This window comes from Quercus suber, unplaced genomic scaffold (genome assembly GCF_002906115.3).
Source record: "Quercus suber isolate HL8 unplaced genomic scaffold, Cork oak 2.0 scaffold_736, whole genome shotgun sequence".
Taxonomy (NCBI): domain Eukaryota; kingdom Viridiplantae; phylum Streptophyta; class Magnoliopsida; order Fagales; family Fagaceae; genus Quercus; species Quercus suber.
In genome coordinates, this window is record NW_027070175.1 from 303,169 (window position 1) to 321,583 (window position 18,415).

General features: G+C 34.3%; 1 protein-coding gene across 1 annotated transcript; it reads right to left on the bottom strand.

Moving 5' to 3' along the window:
- Positions 1-917: 917 nt before the first annotated feature.
- Positions 918-16,433, bottom strand: LOC111996893 (ankyrin repeat-containing protein At5g02620-like). The gene is made up of 5 exons (XM_065766730.1): positions 16,178-16,433; positions 14,616-15,203; positions 7,921-8,058; positions 5,576-6,105; positions 918-2,020 (listed from the first exon to the last, which is right to left on the bottom strand). Exons 2-5 carry the CDS (start codon positions 15,169-15,171, stop codon positions 1,283-1,285), a joined length of 1,962 nt encoding a protein of 653 aa, XP_065622802.1. The 5' UTR covers positions 15,172-15,203; positions 16,178-16,433; the 3' UTR covers positions 918-1,282.
- Positions 16,434-18,415: the final 1,982 nt, after the last annotated feature.

The following is an 18,415-nucleotide window of genomic DNA, read 5'->3' on the forward strand; positions in this document are numbered from 1 at the left end:
TTACGTTTTGTCAACAAAAAAAAAAAAAGTACAGCTTACGTTAATTAAACTCACAAAATAATTAAATCATAACAATTTTAAACCATATATGGTAACCTTTTGTCCCTCTAAGATTTTAGATATTGAGTTGAAAAAAAAATATGAAATTACTGAATTCATTATATAAATATTTTCAAATTTTATTACTTATAACTCATTTTAATGAAAAATAATAAATTAGAATTTAAACTCTTTAAACAGTAACACTCTCTTTGTGTACTTTTTTCTCATCAATTAAAACTTTTGCTTTATTTATTTATTTATTTATCTTTGTTCTTCTGGTATAACTTTTGAACATAAATAAATATTGGTATAATAGTAAACATTTTCTTTATATATTTTCAAATGAGGTTTGACATTTTTGATATATAAATAGATATATCAACCAAAACAATAAAGATTACATAAAAAAATTGTAGGAATAAAAAAAACTATCAAATAGAGGGGAATTTTTGCAAGGCTGAGAGAATTACCCTCATCAACTTGACTCTTTACCTTTGTCAATTGACAAAGTCTTTTGTTATCAAATAAAAAAATTTGAGATTAAATTCAACCTATAACAAAGAAACTTATTAATGTTATAATCATAAGACAGACACCATTACTTAGACTTCTAAAGAACTAAAGTTTTGTACAATGAGATATATAGATACGTGCGCATGCTTCATAGCATCTTCTTCGAAGGATAAGTTTTCAAACTAATATGACAATGAGATATGATCGTTTTCTACCTTTTATAGAATTAATTAGCCATTAAAATCATGTTATACATACTTTAAACATAGATTTATCAAAAAACACATCTAATAATTTTAGTATATAAAGCTATTGATCAGCAGTGTAACCTTAATAACAATTACATAAAAAAAAAATGTAACTTAATCACAACCATATATATATATATATATAATCTCCTGAAAAATGATAAGTTGTTCACAAACCAAAACAATCAATCACATAGAGGGCAATACAGCAAATCGCAGTGGACATTCTTATATAAATCGGGATACAGGTCAAAGATACAGAAAGTAAAAAAATAATAAACTGCTGGCCGGAGCACTCCATGTTTTTGCGGTAAAGAGACCACATTGGTTGTGCAGAAAGCTTGCTGGAATGAAATCACACGAGCATATGACAGTGAGAGAGGAGTAAGACCAAAGATAAATTCAGGTGCTTTGAACCCACCGATTACACGATGAATATGTGAACATGTAATGCTTATGGGTCAAAGTTAGACCTAGAGCTAAGACTCCTTCAAAATTGAAACCGCCAATTTTTTGTTCATTCTTATAAAGACAGCCGCAAAGATTAAAAAAACAAAAAGAAGACCAATCCAATATTCAGTGAAAACATTGGAATATTTGGATTGAGAGGGCTCGAATATTCTAGGATATTCCAGGGGCGGTGGTGCTCCACCACTGCCCGACTTAGACGCTGAGCTTTTGGTTAAGACTGCACTTACGGACAAAAAAAAGGCACCGGTAATGCCGAGAAGAGAAAACTGAGTGAACGTGAAGCATAACGATGCGTATATGAGACCGATACTGCTACTAAGGCTAACATGGCCAATGCAAAAGTGGAATAACATTGAGAGCAGCGAAAACACAAAAGCGCAGGCGTTGAAAAACATAAATTTTTTGAAATCTTTATTTTCTCTTAAAGCAGCTTCACCGTCGTCGTCGTTTCCACCAGGCACCTGTATGACCGCTGCGTAGGTGACACTTGCAATGATTGTGGCTACAACGAAATTGAGGTCGACCATTTTCCGAATAGCTTCTTGTCTTTTGAGTCTTTTTTTTGTAGCAATAAGGGCTGTATCTTTCACCTTATTTTGCTCTGCATGCTCATTTCTCTCTGTTTCTTGAATTAATTGTCCATGTCCTTCTGTATCAAAAGTCTGTACTTCCATAGTATGTCTGTCAACGATTCGTTCCAAACTCAATCTAATGTCATCTCTATTCAACTTTGACATGAATTTTTCCTGCAAAGGTGTTTGAAGGGAAATTGTTAGGACACTGTCACTTAACTCATTTAGTATAGCAGAAGTTGTTAAGTTGCATGTCCATTTTGCAGTAACTTGCATCATTTCACTAGTGCATCACCAATTCTTTACCTTAATTATACAGCACGTGTAGATGTGAATATGTAGTCATGTAATTGGATTTAGTAAAATTGCCAGGTGCTTAGTGAAATTAACCAGGTTCTAAATGTGTTGTATTCAGTTAGTTACTCGGCAGTTATATGCTGAGTTAGTTAGGAAGCTGTTGGTGACAAGTTTGGCAGGCAGTTACAAGTTAGTACTTAGGGTCCGTTTGGTTGGGTTGAAAAGGAGAGGAAAAACATAAGGGGAGAGAAAATATTGTTTTCCCGATTTGGTTCAAGATAGAAAACAGAGAAGTAAAGTACTCACCTGGGCTCACAAAATTTCATCTCCCCCGATTTGGAAAGGCAATTAAGGAAAAAAAAAAATCTCCAAACCTGAAATTAGGCATCTACCCCTCAAAGTGCCAATCTAAGCCAAGCGAATCCGGGTCGAGGAAAGTCATTGTCGTCCTCTACGTAGATCGCTAGATGAGTTGCTGCCATCCTTCACCGTCCACAAAATCCCACGTCAATCAACTCGCCGCCCACAAAGTATCACACTATCGACTTCGCGGCCCATGAAATCTCGTGCCGATCTCCTTCCTTGTGTCTTCAACATCCTCTCTGTGACTTATGCTATGTTTGGAAGTTTGGATGGAAAGGAGAGTAGAGGGAAGTGATTATCCTCCACCTTATTCGGATGTTTTTAAAATTAAGTAAGAGGGAGGGAAATAATTAACCTTTTCATAGTGTAAAGTTGTGATTTACAACTATATTTTATGTTAGCTTTAATTCGTCAAATTTGATTGTAATATTGTTCAATTATTTCCCTATATTTTTGTGGTATTTAATGTAGGGGCTGTGTGTGAGAGTTTGGTGAAGAATTTGTGAAGATATGGATTTTGCGACTTGCAAGTGACTGGCTCGCGACTGCTGACCCACGAAACAGGCCACGTGAGAAGCACATGCTGGAATTTAAAGAGTCTTTGACGGGCTAAATTTCATGAGTCATTCGCGACTCAGGCCAAGTTGCAAGTGACCCATGAAACTCTCTGCCTGATTATTTTTTAATGTGCCTTTTCTCATTATTTACCAACACTATATAAACCCTTCATTACCCACGAAACTCTCTACCTGATTATTTTTTAGTGTCTTTTCTCATTCTTTACCAACACTATATAAACCTTCATTACCCACCTCTACCTGATTATTTTTGAGTGTCTTTTCTTATTCTTTACCAACACTATATAAACCCTCATTACCCACGAAATGTAAGAAGCAGAAGGAGTATTCACAAAAAACTTTTGAGAGAGAAAACCCTAACCAAACACTTGAGAGTTAAAGATTGTTTACCCACAATATTCTACATCATTTCTTCTTTTTTTTTTTTTATTTTTTTTTATAGATAAACAAAAAACTTTTATTAAAGGGGGGGAGGGGGGGAAAGAGAAGTACAAAGAAGTTCATGATGATGATCAACAACACAACAGCAACAAAACAACAACATAGCACAACACTACACAGCACAGCACAGCACTACACAACACAACACAATAGCAAGAGAGAAGTTAGGAAACTAAGCTGAGAGAAGGCATAAACTCAGAGAGAGAAGAACACTCAGTGAAACCCAAGCAACGAGACCACTCTTTAGAGTTTCCATTTACTCCTACCTTTCCATCTACACATCCTTGAGAGATTCCTAACCCAAACACTTACCTCACTTATTCTAAGTGTTGAGGGAAGTTTTGTTGCCTATGCGAAGCATTGAAAGAAGCCATTGAGTGGTGAATGCAATCGGGCAAAGTTGCGGGATCCAGATAACTAGTGAAGACAAGACTCTGAGAAATCCGTTGATAACAGGAACTTAGAAGGCTCAAGTGCATTGGGTAGATTAAGCTTGGAGGGTCTTTTTGATATTCGTGTACTCCAACTTATTCACTAATGGATAGATTTCTGCTTGGAGGGCCGCAGAGAGGTTTTTCGCCGAATACTTCAGTTTCCTCTTTGATAACATGTCTCAGTGTTATCTTGTATTTGCATCTCTCTTCCCTGCTCTTTAAGTTTTACATTTATTGCTTATTGTACTTGCTTATGCATTAGAGCAGTGTTTCGGTTTACTGCGCTTCATTTACTCTTATTCCGCACTTATATAAGTTAGAGTAAAAGCAATTAAGCTATAATTTAAAATTAGGGGTCTAAACAAACATTAGTGTTTTCACTTATCAAAACACTAATATACACCTTTTTACTTATCAAAAAAAAAAACATGTTGGTCATGCTCTAAATTCTGAAGTACAAGTTTGGGTCGTGACAAGAAATTTTCACAATAATTTTCAACATTTCTAAATTAGTCTATCACCTCACATATGAACTCACCATTTGTGCAATTAAAACTTTTTGTAATACTAATTTGATAATGTTGTGAACTTTTGTTGTGTTTCTAAGCATGACTCTTCTTAAAATCTTATTTTCATTCATTTCAAAATGAATGAGAATAATTTAGAAAACAGTGAAATTACCGCTGAAACTCTAGAGAATCTTAATCTCCCTAATCACACATATAAATTACAAAGAGTCTGATATGGGATAAAATAAAAATTAATAAGAACACTCTAAATTTTATGGCCAAAATATACTTTGCATTGTTAAAACTTAGCCCTAGATCAATTTTTGTATTTGAAGTTTAAAAGTGGTCACTTTTAATCATTAATTAGCTTAAAATGATCGCTTTTGGTCCTAAAAATACTTAAGGTGGTCGATTTTAGTTCCTAAGAAATATAAAGTGATTGCTTTTAATCCCTATGGATTGATAGTGTTTCTAACGAAGACATTCTAGGATTAGAATCCACCCTTCCCCAATTATCAAATTTAAAATTTAAAAAACAAGAAGAAAAGAAAAGAAAAGGCAAGACAACAAGACTTAGTTACACAAATTAAAGAATCAACAAAATTATGAGGTATGATTAGGTAAAGTGAGGCAAATAATAAGAGAGAGGTATTACATAAAATTTGTAAAACATAGAAGTGTATCATGGACATTTCAATTTCATTTCATTCCATCTAATTTCTCCCAATTTTGAAAATGAAAAATTGAGTTTCGAGAGAAAAATAAAGTAAACTCCAAACAAAAGAATATAAATGATATTGTTAAAAATTCTTTGTATTCCATTCATTTTTATCATTTTCCATCTCCAAATGGGAGGAATTTTGTTAAATTACCAACTCTAACACTCTTTCTCATGCATGGGAGAGTGGAGGTGATAGAGATCAAGCTAGAATCTCATACTTTAATACCATGTTAAATTAACAATTCTCCAAAAAACTAAAATTGAAAGAAAATGGTAAATTTAATCATTTAACCATATAATTCTAACAAATTTTTCTTGATAAAACTATAATTTTGCATCAATTGTGTTCAGTGTACAGTGTACCATTTAAGATTTAGGGGGCTTACCTTTTTTCCTGACTTAAGTCGTTTATCTGATTGAATAATGTCGACTGTACTCATCCCTGCCTTGTTCATAGCCATCCAATCGATTCTCCTGTCTTTTGCCAGCATCATTAATAGTGCATAACGCCCTTCTATGGCAGCCAGATGAAAAGGGGTGTTTCCTTCCTTATCTTGCTGATTTATGAGATCCTCAGTAGCCAATGTTTGTAGGAAGACCTTCACCAGTTTACTATTTCCATTTTCTGCAGCAAGATGAAGAGCTGTCCTATCTATGTTGTCCAACAATTCACAACTATCTGGACATTCTGTAATAAGTGTTCTTGTTACGTCAACATGCCCTTCTTTTGCCGAAATGTGAAGAGCAGACATGCCTGCCTTGTCCTTTATGTAAACAAGGGACATGTTCTTTTTCAAAAATAGATTGACAAATTTTGCATTGCCAAAATGTGCAGCATAATGAAGAGGAATCCAGCCAAAGTCATCCGCTTCTACAATTGCAGATGGACAAGCTTCTAACAACTTACCCACAAAATCTACAGAAAGATAAAGAAAAGATCAAGTAGCAAAAGAATGGTAATGTCGATAGATATGTGTGAAGAAATCTATATATACATAGTTAAAGCTCAGAAAAAACCAAATTATAATCTAAATTGAATTTCAATTATGAGCCATGTGTGAGTCATGTGTTCTATTTAATTTTTAATTTTTGTGTCAAGCGAATTATTTTGTGTAAAAATCAAAAAGTTCAAATCCAATTAAATTTAAATTTAGATTTAAATTAGAGTTCAATTTTGTGTCACGTGTGTTAGAAAAAAAAAAAAAGAAATTTTTTGTGGGAAATAAATTATTGGATGCAAAAACCGAAGAATCTAAATCCAATTAAATTCTAAATCATATATAGATATATAATGAGAAACCATTATATATTTTAGAAATCTATGGTTTAAAAATGGTGTAAGTTACCATGTATAATTTCAACATTTTCTAAAAAAATATATTTTTTGAACCGTATAATTGTAATTATTTTTAATGCACCTGTGTATATGCATGGGGTGACATTTTAGTACTAATAAAAGCTGAGTCATTTGGCAGAATATTGTTGTCAGCATAGTTTATTCTTACTTTATGATAGTGTGTGAAGAAATTTAGAGCTTCTATGAACTATGCTAAGCTAACAAAATCGAAGTATTATCAAACTAAAAAAAAAAATAGTTTGATTAGAATTTTAAATTTCTTGAAACTTATATAATAAAAGTCTACCTAAATTAAACTATCCTTTATCATTTATCATATGCGATTGAACTAACTAATTAAAAATTCAATGTAAAAGAAAAGAACATATTTAACAAATATTATCGAAACTATCTTACAAATTAATGAGCTACTTGAAACTTTATTAGAGTTTCTCCTATATTAATTAACGATTGTAATACATATATATTAGATTAAAAAATCATGGATAGATGCTTAAGATAATTAAAATAGATACGTTCTTGAAATTTGGTAATATAATTTTAATTGGAATAGAATTTTAAACTTCTTAAAAACTAGGTAATAAAGTTGTACCTAAAGTAAGCTTTAATAATAATAATAATTAATAAGACAAATTACTCTAATATTTAATTATAGTGTACACACTTGTTATAGAAAAGGCAATGTTAAATTTTATTTTAATTTTTTTGAAAGTTTTTGTAGGAGGGGTGAGGCCGAGTACGGAATAGAAACTGTGGGCCCAGCCCAAGGAGGAAAGATGAAGAGACCAACCTCCCGAGAAGCTCAAGGAGCAAGCATTCTTCGGGAATTACCAAGCAAGTCGATAGTACCAAAAGACAAGAAACCGAGGAAGGTAGAAGAAACGTGTGAGCAAAAAAGAAAAGAAATATCTAGATAAATCATCACTTCCGCATTTAATGCATTGTACCAACTCAAATGACCACATTAATGAAGGAATGACTCCTGAACAATAGTCTCACAGCTTACAGCACATTTTACCACCTTCAGCACAACCTTGATGGGACAAGCATCCAAAGGAAAGCCCCCAGTTATACAAGTTGATGGGACAAACATTTATCAGAGTCATTACTATTATTTTCGCATAAAAAAAAATCTATAACATTAATCCAAATATTTGCATTTAATTTTTTATGTAAGAATTTTTTCCCAAAAATCTTTTCCCAAAAATCTTTTTTTATTAGTTAATTGCATACTTAAACTGAAGAAAATGCCTGAATTGAATAACTTTAAAACTTGAAAAATTTAAATTTCATTCAAACTTAGAGAATGCACTTTACAATAAGAAGTTAATAACCATGAAACAAATTGTTTTGAAGGGAGATGCAAAAATTTACCTAATATTGTCATGCCGCGTTTTGGAGCTTGTTCATTTTCTGAGTTAGAGAGCTTGAGAATAGCACGAAGGAAACGATAGATACATAACAGTGCACCCTCTAAGTCAGCCTTTTCCTCTATGGCTTTAAACCGTTTGCCTAGAGGGAATAAATGCACAGCAGCAAAAGTTAGTGAAAACACGGTTAACAATCTATAAATTTTTTTTGAGAAGATAAATTGTTTATTAGCCAATTTTAAAGACAATTAACTGAATTGGTTAAATCTCCTTTGTTTGGGAGTTCATAATAGAAAGAAATAAAATAGAATATATTTAAGTAAAGAAAATGAATGGAATAGAATTAAGTATCCTTCTTTAGATGTTTTAAAATAAAGAAATGAAAATTAATGTAAATTAATGGAATTTAAGTAATTAACCTTGTTTAGGAGGAACATAGAGGAAGATCGATGGAATTATTTTATGACAATATTACTATTAGAGCTCTATTTTAAAATAAATGACTAAATATATAAGGGTATTTTGAGAGTTTTGGTAAAAAATTCATTAAATCTAATTCAATTCCCTCCAATTCCTCCCAATTTTGAGAGGAATGAAAATTTGAAGTTTTAAGGGAATAGGGAGGAATTAGAGTTCTCTCCTACTCATTTCATTTTTTCCCACTTATACTCTCAAACAAAGAAATGAACTTTCCATTCCCGTCATTAAAACTTCCAAACAAGGGAATAGAAGAATATTTTAGAATTATTCTTTTCATACATTTCCATTCCATTTCATTTTCTCCTCCCAAACGAGAGTTTACCCTCAAATAAGGGAGATAGTTCAAATTCTACCCACATAAAGCAAAAATCAATAATTTTTTAACATAATGATAATGATCAATAATCATAAAATAGACACTATAAATTTCAAATTCAATTGAAACTTAATAAAGTAAAAAAAAAAAAAAATTAGTTTTTAGAATGCAAAACATAATTGCTAAGATTTTCTATTCCTGATTAATTTTCTTACATTTCAGTTATCTCATGTTGAATTTTATGATCCTCGTTTGTATGTGTGTGTGTGTTTTTTTTTGGGGGTGGGAGTGTTAAGTTTACTCTAATCTTCCATAAAATTTAATTTAATAACATTGCGTCCAAACTTTGGATGAAATTACGCTTTCTTTTTTTTTAGATTTCTATAAATAAATAAGAATTTAAAATAAAATCTCATTAGAAAAATGACAGTATGAGAGTGCATGTTTTTATCTATTATATTTGTTAGTGTATAGATTAGGCTAGATTAGTCCATTGAGCTTAGCCTAGTATATTACTTGTACTACACTTATATTACTTGTACTGCACACATACCTAGCTTATATAAAACTCTCTTTTGTACATTGTTTTATACATATCAATATATAGACTATTCAGTCATTCTCTTTTCACTTTACATTCTTAACATGATATCAGAGTCATTACTCTGACCTAGTGGTATTTTCCGGCGTTCTTCCGCTGCCCTTGCCTTCACCGGTAGCCACTGTCAGAAGCGAGTCACCGCCGTCACACCCAACCACTACATCTCGGATCTAGTCTATTCATCAATCCAATCGTCGAACCACAGATACAACGTAATAGAACAGACTTCCCCGATCAAAACCCAGCCAGAAACTGCCCCAAAGGAGATATCACGCGCCCTCACGCGCCGCCCAAAGTTTTTGGCTATCGAAGACTCGCCTCACGCGCTCCCACGCACCGCCGTGAAGCCTCACGCGCTCCCACGCGCCTGACGTACTCCTCCCACGCGCCACGCGCCGTCACTCGCCACGCGCTTTCACGCGCCAGCTCCTCTAAGTGCCACGTCAGCCCTAGCACGTCATCGCCAGGTCAGCATCACACGTCATCCAGTGCCACGTCAGCCCTAGCACCGTTGACTTTGACCGTTAACCGTTGACTTTGACCAAAGTAAAAAAATTTCAACAGGACTTGTCTTGCTCAGTTTTTCGCGTAGATTCCGATTTTGGGCTCCGTTTCTGCATTTGAGGTCTCTAAATCTCATTTTTTGGTCATTTTCTTCATTATGGCTCAACAAAATGAACGAGACATCATACGTCCTATCACCATTATGTTGGATGGTCCTACTAGCTATAAAAGCGCTCAGGAAGAGAGGCAGAAATGAGAAGGGTGTGGACAACATCAAGAATGTGACGATGTTTTCGTTCTGCACGACCATTTTGTTGAGAGGTGTAAGGACAAGACCGCTGAGTAAGTGTACCATGAATGTCTAAAAAGGATAGGAAAGATTTATCATTATATTCTTGAGCATTATCTGATCGAAAAACTTTGACGGTGTGATTGAACTGTGTTTCAATCATTTTATGAAATGTTTGGTAAATAGATACAAGTTCAAACCTACGATGAAGCAGATAAATCCAAGTATATCGAGAAAAATCATCCACAAATATGACAAAATATCTAGATCCTCCCTCAGTAGGAACAGGTGCAGGACCCCAAATATCAGAATGTATAAGATCAAAAGGTGCAGAAGAAAATGAGTCACTATTATCAAAGGGTAATTTTGTTTGTTTGCCAAAATGACAAGAAGTACAATCAAATTTTTGAAATTGAACTGAACCTAAATGACCTTGAGAAGCTAACAACTGAAGACGAGATAAGAATGGATGACTAAGACGAGTATGCCATAGATCAGGTGAGGAGGTGGCAGTGGTAGCAGCTGCAGAAATAACTTGTGAAGGAATCTTCAAGTCATGAACCTTAAACATGCGACCAATCTTATGGCCTGTCCCAAGCACTTGACCCGTTCGGGGATCCTGCACATCCACACCATGATTAGTAAATAGAAGATCTACACTTAATTCACAAAGTTGACCAACAGAAAGCAAATTGAGGGATAACTTTGGGATATGAAAAGTGTCACCAAGGGATAAACAAGGAAAAGAGATTGTTCCTTTATGACTAACAGGCATAGGAGTTCCATCAGCAGTGTAAATGGTGACTAGATGTTCTAAGGGTGCCTTATCAGAAAATTGGGATTTATCAGGAGTCATATGGTTACAACATGCAGTATCAAAAAACCAAAGTTGTTTACCTGAGGTGACAGAAAGGGCAGTGGAAGTACGGGATAAACCTGTTGAACAATTGCCTCAATATCAGCCATAGTAAGTGAGGAAGCCAAAGATGGACCTGTAGGAACTGATGGATCGGAAGGACATACAACAGCTGCCCGAGGAAGAGAAGTTTTATTCTGCTCTTGCATAAATTTTTGTAGTTTGCGACAAACTGAGATGTCATGGCCTTTAGCACGGCAAAACTCGCAGCGAGTACCTTTGGAAGACTGAGAGGTAGAACACCCAGAGTTTATTCATGGAGGAGCAGTGAATGCAGCAATGAGAGGCTATGGAGATGGTGTAGCCAATACATGATCAGATAATGAAATGTGATAAGCAGGCCAATGGTTTTCCTCAGAGATGAGCTCCTTGACTGCAGCATCAAGAGAAGGAGTAGGAGACCGGCTAAGCAGGGAAGCCCTAGTAGGCTCAAAATCCTCACGCAAACCCATCATGAAGTGCATAAATTTACGGCGATCCCAATATTTGACAAAGAGCTCAATGTTCTTAGAACACACTAGTGGAGGATTTGCAGCAGAGAGTTGTTCCCACATAGTAGAAGTCTGAGAATAAAAATCAGAAATGGACTGACCTGTCTCTTGGTGCATTTGATAAAGTTTTGATTCAATGTGGAACTCCAAGCTTGAATCATTAGTACAATTATAGCGATCGGCCAAAAATTTCCAAGCAGCCTCAGTAGTCTCAAGACGAGGGAGAAGATTATGAATGGAGGGAATAGAGGTATTGATAAACCAAGACAAGATCTTACTCTAAATACTCCCATTTCTCTAGGCGGTCTTCATAATCATCTGTTGTAGTTGTGGAAGATTCTTCAGCAGCTGTGGATTTGGACTTAGGGTTTGGTACTGGCTTAGGAATTGAACCAGTCACATATCTCCACAGTTTATGACCCTTGAGAAAGATAGTCATATTCTGAGACCATGCATAATAGCTAGTAGGACCATCCAACATAATGGTGATAGGACGTATGATGTCTCGTTCATTTTGTTGAGCCATAATGAAGAAAATGACCAAAAAATGAGATTTAGAGACCTCAAATGCAGAAACGGAGCCCAAAATCGGAATCTACGCGAAAAACTGAGCAAGACAAGNAAGGATGGAAAATCTGGAGAAGAATACAGCACTGCATGAGGCTATAAAAAATGATTATTATGACATTATGCAGTTACTAATTAAGGAAGACCCGGGTTTGACTTCTCTTACAAATAATGCTGGGGAATCTCCTCTCTTCCTGGCAGTGGATAGAGGATTTTACAAAATTGCTATTCATATCCTAGAAGCTGTTCCAAAATGCTCCAATGTGGGAAGGAAAAGCATGAATGTCTTGCATGCGGCTGTCATCCGTACACAAAGAAGTAAGTACTTCAACTCTCGCTCTGTATTTTTTTTTTTTTTATTATAAAAAATATGTACAATATTGTATACATTTGCCTGAAGTAAGTACTTCAACTGTCGTGTTTCTCACTGTATCTTTTTTTTTTTTTAAAACAAATGTACAATATTGTATATATTTGCATAAAAGTGTACAACATTGTACACATTTACTTAATCTACAATATAAATTTTATATGCTAATAATTTTCCTTATTTCTCTTTTAAAAAAAGAAAAAGAAAAGGGATTATGCTTCATTTAGGGAAAGAATTACCCTAATTATATCTGTAAAACAGACAACCTATGTAGCAGCAATAAATATGCTCAACAATCCTCCTAACAAACTTCCAACCATATCCGATCACAATCCCTTCCCCTCTAACAAAACTTCTGAATTGACCCGAACCAAATGTGAAAGATTTGCCTCTGTAAATAAAGGCTTCCAAGAGGCTAAGTGAAGTATAATTCAATTTAAATTGACCTTCCCTATATGCTCAACAATCCTATCTCACAAAACTTCCAACCATACTATATATAGAGGAGCTCTTCGTATAGAAGCCACTAACCTTAACTTTATTTATTTATTATTATTTAATTTCCTCACAAATCCTTTGCAAGAAGACAATATTATAGAAAATATAATCAACTCTGTAATTCTTTTCACATCTACCCTTAATATTAATATTTTGTATAAATATTAAAATTATCTTCAATTTTTATTTATTTTTTTAGATGTAAAATATTAAATATCATTTTTATAAAATGACAGTCGTCCAAATTATGGATGTAATAGACTTGCCCATGAGGATTGTATAAACTATAAATATTGTTAAGAATATTAAAGTGAAAAAGATGACTCTGATATCATGTTAAGAATGTAAAGTGAAAAGAGAATGACTGAATAGTCTATATATTGATATGTATAAAACAATGTACAAAAGAGAGTTTTATATAAGCTAGGTATGTGTGCAGTACAAGTAATATAAGTGTAGTACAAGTAATATACTAGGCTAAGCTCAATGGACTAATCTAGCCTAATCTATACACTAACATCCCCCTCAAACTCGAGGTGGCAAGAAGGAAGCCAACTGGAGTTTGGATATAAGATCTCGAAGACGACCAGGCGGGTGAGACTTAGTGAAGATATCACAGGCTGGTCAGCAGATGAGATGGAGAACAACTTGAGATTGCCTTTCTTGAGATGCTGGCGAGTGATGTGGCAGTCATCTCAATGTGCTTGGTGCGTTCGTGGAAGACATCATTATGAGCAATGTAGATAGACTACGATTGTCACAATAAAGAGGAGTAGCAGTGGGCTGTGAGCATCCATGTTAGCCAAGAGCCAGCGAAGCCAGACAAGCTCGCAGTGGTGTTGGCAAGGGCACGATACTCAGCCTCAGTACTGGAACGGGAAACAACATCCTGCTTTTGCTACGCCATGAGACAAGAGAAGTACCCAACAGGAAATAGAAACCTGTGATAGAGCATCGATCAGTCGGATCACCTTGCCCAGTCCTATTAAATAAGCATGAAACTCAAGAGAAGACCGAGAGGTAGTGTAGACCATGATAAAGTGTACCCTTGAATATCGGAGAATCCGAAGAACAGCAGGATAGTGGACAGAACGAGGGGCATCCATGAATTTACCAACCATACCCACGCATGTGAAAATATCTGGACGAGTAACAGTGAGATAGATCAGACTACCAATCAACTGACGATAGCGAGTAGCATCAGATATAGATTCACCATCCAAGGTGTGAGCTTTGCATTGTATTCCAAAAGAGTGGAAACAGTCTTGTTTAGTGATATCGGCTTTGGAGAGAAAATCAGAAGCATATTTAGCTTGGGAAAGATAGTATCATCAGAGGATGAGGTAACCTCAAGCCCAAGAAAATAGCTGAGAGTGTCCAAATCTTTCATCTCAAAATGTTGACTAAGGAAGTGCTGAAGAGAGCGGATACCTGCAGAATCATCGCTAGTAATAATCATATCATCAACATAGAGAAGAATAAGAGTGATACCAGAGAGAATCTTCGGACGAAGGACAGTAAGTCAGAGGAGCATGTTTTAAAAAAAAAAAAAAAAGATACAGTAAGAAACACGACAGTTGAAGTACTTACTTCATGCAAATGTATACAATATTGTACATATTTTTTTATAATAAAAAAAAATACAGAGCGAGAGTTGAAGTACTTACTTCTTTGTGTACGGATGACAGCCGCATGCAAGACATTCATGCTTTTCCTTCCCACATTGGAGCATTTTGGAACAGCTTCTAGGATATGAATAGCAATTTTGTAAAATCCTCTATCCACTGCCAGGAAGAGAGGAGATTCCCCAGCATTATTTGTAAGAGAAGTCAAACCCGGGTCTTCCTTAATTAGTAACTGCATAATGTCATAATAATCATTTTTTATAGCCTCATGCAGTGCTGTATTCTTCTCCAGATTTTCCATCCTTAGTAGCTCCATTTTCGCTTCAACTTCTCGGTCATTTGCACAAGTTATTAGATGTTTTGTCATGTTAAAATGCCCTAACCTCGCTGCAATATGTAGTGCAGTGTCGCCTTTCTTATTTTTCTTATACAAAAGTGATGGTTGTGAATCTATCGCGAGGATCCTTCGCGCGATTTGCACCTTTCCAGATATTGCTGCTACGTGGAGAACAGAGTTCCCTCCCTCTGTCAGTTGCGTAAGATTTAGATTCACATCCTCATTCCCATCAATTGCAGCTTTGAACATTCCAGCATCCATTGTTATGAGTTTCTTCTTATCTCAACGGTATCCTTGTTTCCCAAAGATAAGCATGACACACGACACAACGACATTACAATTATTTTTTAAAAGAACTTACCTCAAATTAATATAAAAACAATAATAAATAGCAAAGAAGTAAAATTGCACTCATAAAATGAATTTTAAAGTCAAAATTTCAGTAATCATTTTACATACATCAAATACCAACGTAACTAACAGGACATACCATTTATTAATGTGATAATTTAAAACAAAATGAATACTTTTTTTTAGAAGAAAAACGAAAAACTTATAACAATTAAAATATATAAAACAAAAAGTTAAAAGGTTAAACTTGAAAGGTAAAAGTTCTTGTATATATGGTGTTACACGCACTTATGTTTTACAACTAAAAACGAGACTTTAGAGCTGTAGAGGCCTTGAGGGTTGGGAAAAAAAAATGTGGAGAAAGGCAAAGCAGGGGCGGACCAGAGATGGGGGGCGATTAAAAAGTAAGAATAAAATTAAAGATCAAAACTTAGAACCCATTAACATCAGATGTGCGAGTGAGAGAGTAGACTTATACAAATAAATGAATAAACTGAGAAAAGCAAGCTAAACTCATGGTTTTAAAATTCGAACCGGACCGTACAGTCTGACTCGGTTCACCGTGAACCGTTCACAAAACGGTTCTTTTACCTCCCAAAACCAGCATAAGTAAACAAGTCAGCTAACCGTGTGAACAGCGGTCGAACTGCACGGTTTTAAAAACCGTAGACGGTTCTTACGGTTCAGATCAGAGCTTAAAAAAGCAAAAAAAAAAAAAAGTTTCCACACCTCGCCATTGTTAAGAAAATCCGAGAAGGCAAAAGAAGAATCAATTGATACACAGAACCAAAAAGAAATAGCAGTATAAGAATTACTTAATCTTCAATGAATCAATAATCTTTCTTTTAAAAAAAATCTCCTTTTACAACATCCCTCCAAATAGGAATAAAAAATAAAAAATAAAATTTTCTCTTACACAGCCGCAGTGTCCACATTGTAATAACTCAAATGTTTGCCTCCACAAGTCGTCCGACGCCAGTCACAGCTTCAATCCCTGTCTTCTGCAGCCTCCAGTCGACGACCAGTGAACAATGTATCTCACTGTTCTTGTTTCTTTGCTGAGAACTCTCATCTCATTATGTCATTTGCTTGTTGAAGACTTTCTAGCTCTCTATCTCTTTTGTAAAAGTAGTTTCCACTTTCTAAGTTAGGAAATGAGGCCTGCCACTTTGTGTACCACACTCTATCAAGACCACATAAATTCAGAATTTCACCAATATTTGTTATATTTAATTATTAGTTTTGTTGATATTTGTGTACCACGGCAGCTTTTGACTTCACAACTCACCTTTTTAATATTTTAGTAATATTTTATGTCAGATTTAAATTTGATACCCGTGGTTTATTATTTGTTTACTTTAACAGTAATTTTGATAAATTCACTATGTTTCTTTTGCTAAATAATTATTTTTTGATATTGTAATCAATTGATTGCACATTTATATAAAGTCTACACTATTGAATATATTTACATAAAAAAATATATAATATTATACACGTTTATTTAGTTTTTAATGTAAATATTACAATGTAAATTAATAATTTTCTTTTTGATAATTAGTAGATCAATTATGATATTGTTATATGTTTTATTTATTATATTTGCTTAGGATTTCTTATTTTTTATTTATCTTACGAAAGTTATGATATAAGAAAATACATTTGAAAGATAGAACTCTATATTTACTTGGACTATTTTAGTTTTTTTTTTATAGAATAACTTAATATAAAATAAAATATAGGAAGTTAACTGTATAGTAGACTAGAAGTTGAGTATAAAAAAACAAAAAAACAAAAGTAGAAGTAGGCACTTTTGCAATGTCATCCGAATGGTCTCATCAAAATTATTTCTAAGCCAACCGTAAGCCAACTAGCTAATAACCGGAACTTAGATCCATTCACCTATCAACTAAAATCAAATGCATTCTCAGTAGTCAATACTCACTGCACATTCACATGGAAAGAGAGATATACAAATAGGCTGAAGACTTGAACAGACGACTAGGGCCAGGGGCGGATTTGCACTAAATCGGGGCTGGTGTGAGCAACACAACGACAAAGAATCGAGTCACACAACTAGACTAGATCAATTTTGCACAGTTTCAACATGCTGTCATAGGTGTAAGGAGGATATTTTTTTGAGTGAAATACTGAGAATGTTTAATTTTTTTTTTCCTTTTTTATTTGAATGAGAAGGTCTTGATTTACATTGAACATGAGATCTAAACAGATTTGGGTTCTTTTTTTTTTGGTGACATGGAATTTGGTGTTGTTTCTCTAATTGAATTTTGAAAGATTATAGGCTAAATAATGGTTAATTGCTATTTTTAAGGGTTCTTGGCAATTTAAAATTTTAGAAAGACCGCCAAAATAATTTTAGAGAGGAATTAGTCTAGTATTACTTCTATAATTTTTTCTCCTCAAAGTCTTGGGGGGGCCAGATAAGTAACTTTTTAGATTATTTATAAATTTTTTTTTACCTGTTACTGGAAAATTTAAAAACTCAAGGGGGCCATGGCCCCTTAGCTTCGCCACTGAGAATCTGGGATTATCATACTCTTTACTTCATAGTCCAATATGAATGTTAGATTATTATTAACTTTACTACAAAAATCAATGTGATTGGTGTTTTTTTTTAAAGAAAATGATTGGTCTAATTTTTGATAATGTATTAAATAATTTTTTTTTTAACAAACTATGATAAAAATGTAGGTTTCAGTGAACACAATTGGATTTCTAGCTAAATTGTGAACGCCTCACATTGAAATTCAAATGATTTGACGCCAATTAGAAGCTTCAAACTGGATTCTCTCTTTCTCATAGGAATCTCACTCAACTCATCTTTCCCTTGCATTTTTTTGTTTATCTTTTGCTGAAATATTTCTCTCGAACTTTTGTGCTCACTCTCTCTGCTTNTATCACATGGAAAGAGAGATATACAAATAGGCTGAAGACTTGAACAGACGACTAGGGCCAGGGGCGGATTTGCACTAAATCGGGGCTGGTGTGAGCAACACAACGACAAAGAATCGAGTCACACAACTAGACTAGATCAATTTTGCACAGTTTCAACATGCTGTCATAGGTGTAAGGAGGATATTTTTTTGAGTGAAATACTGAGAATGTTTAATTTTTTTTTTCCTTTTTTATTTGA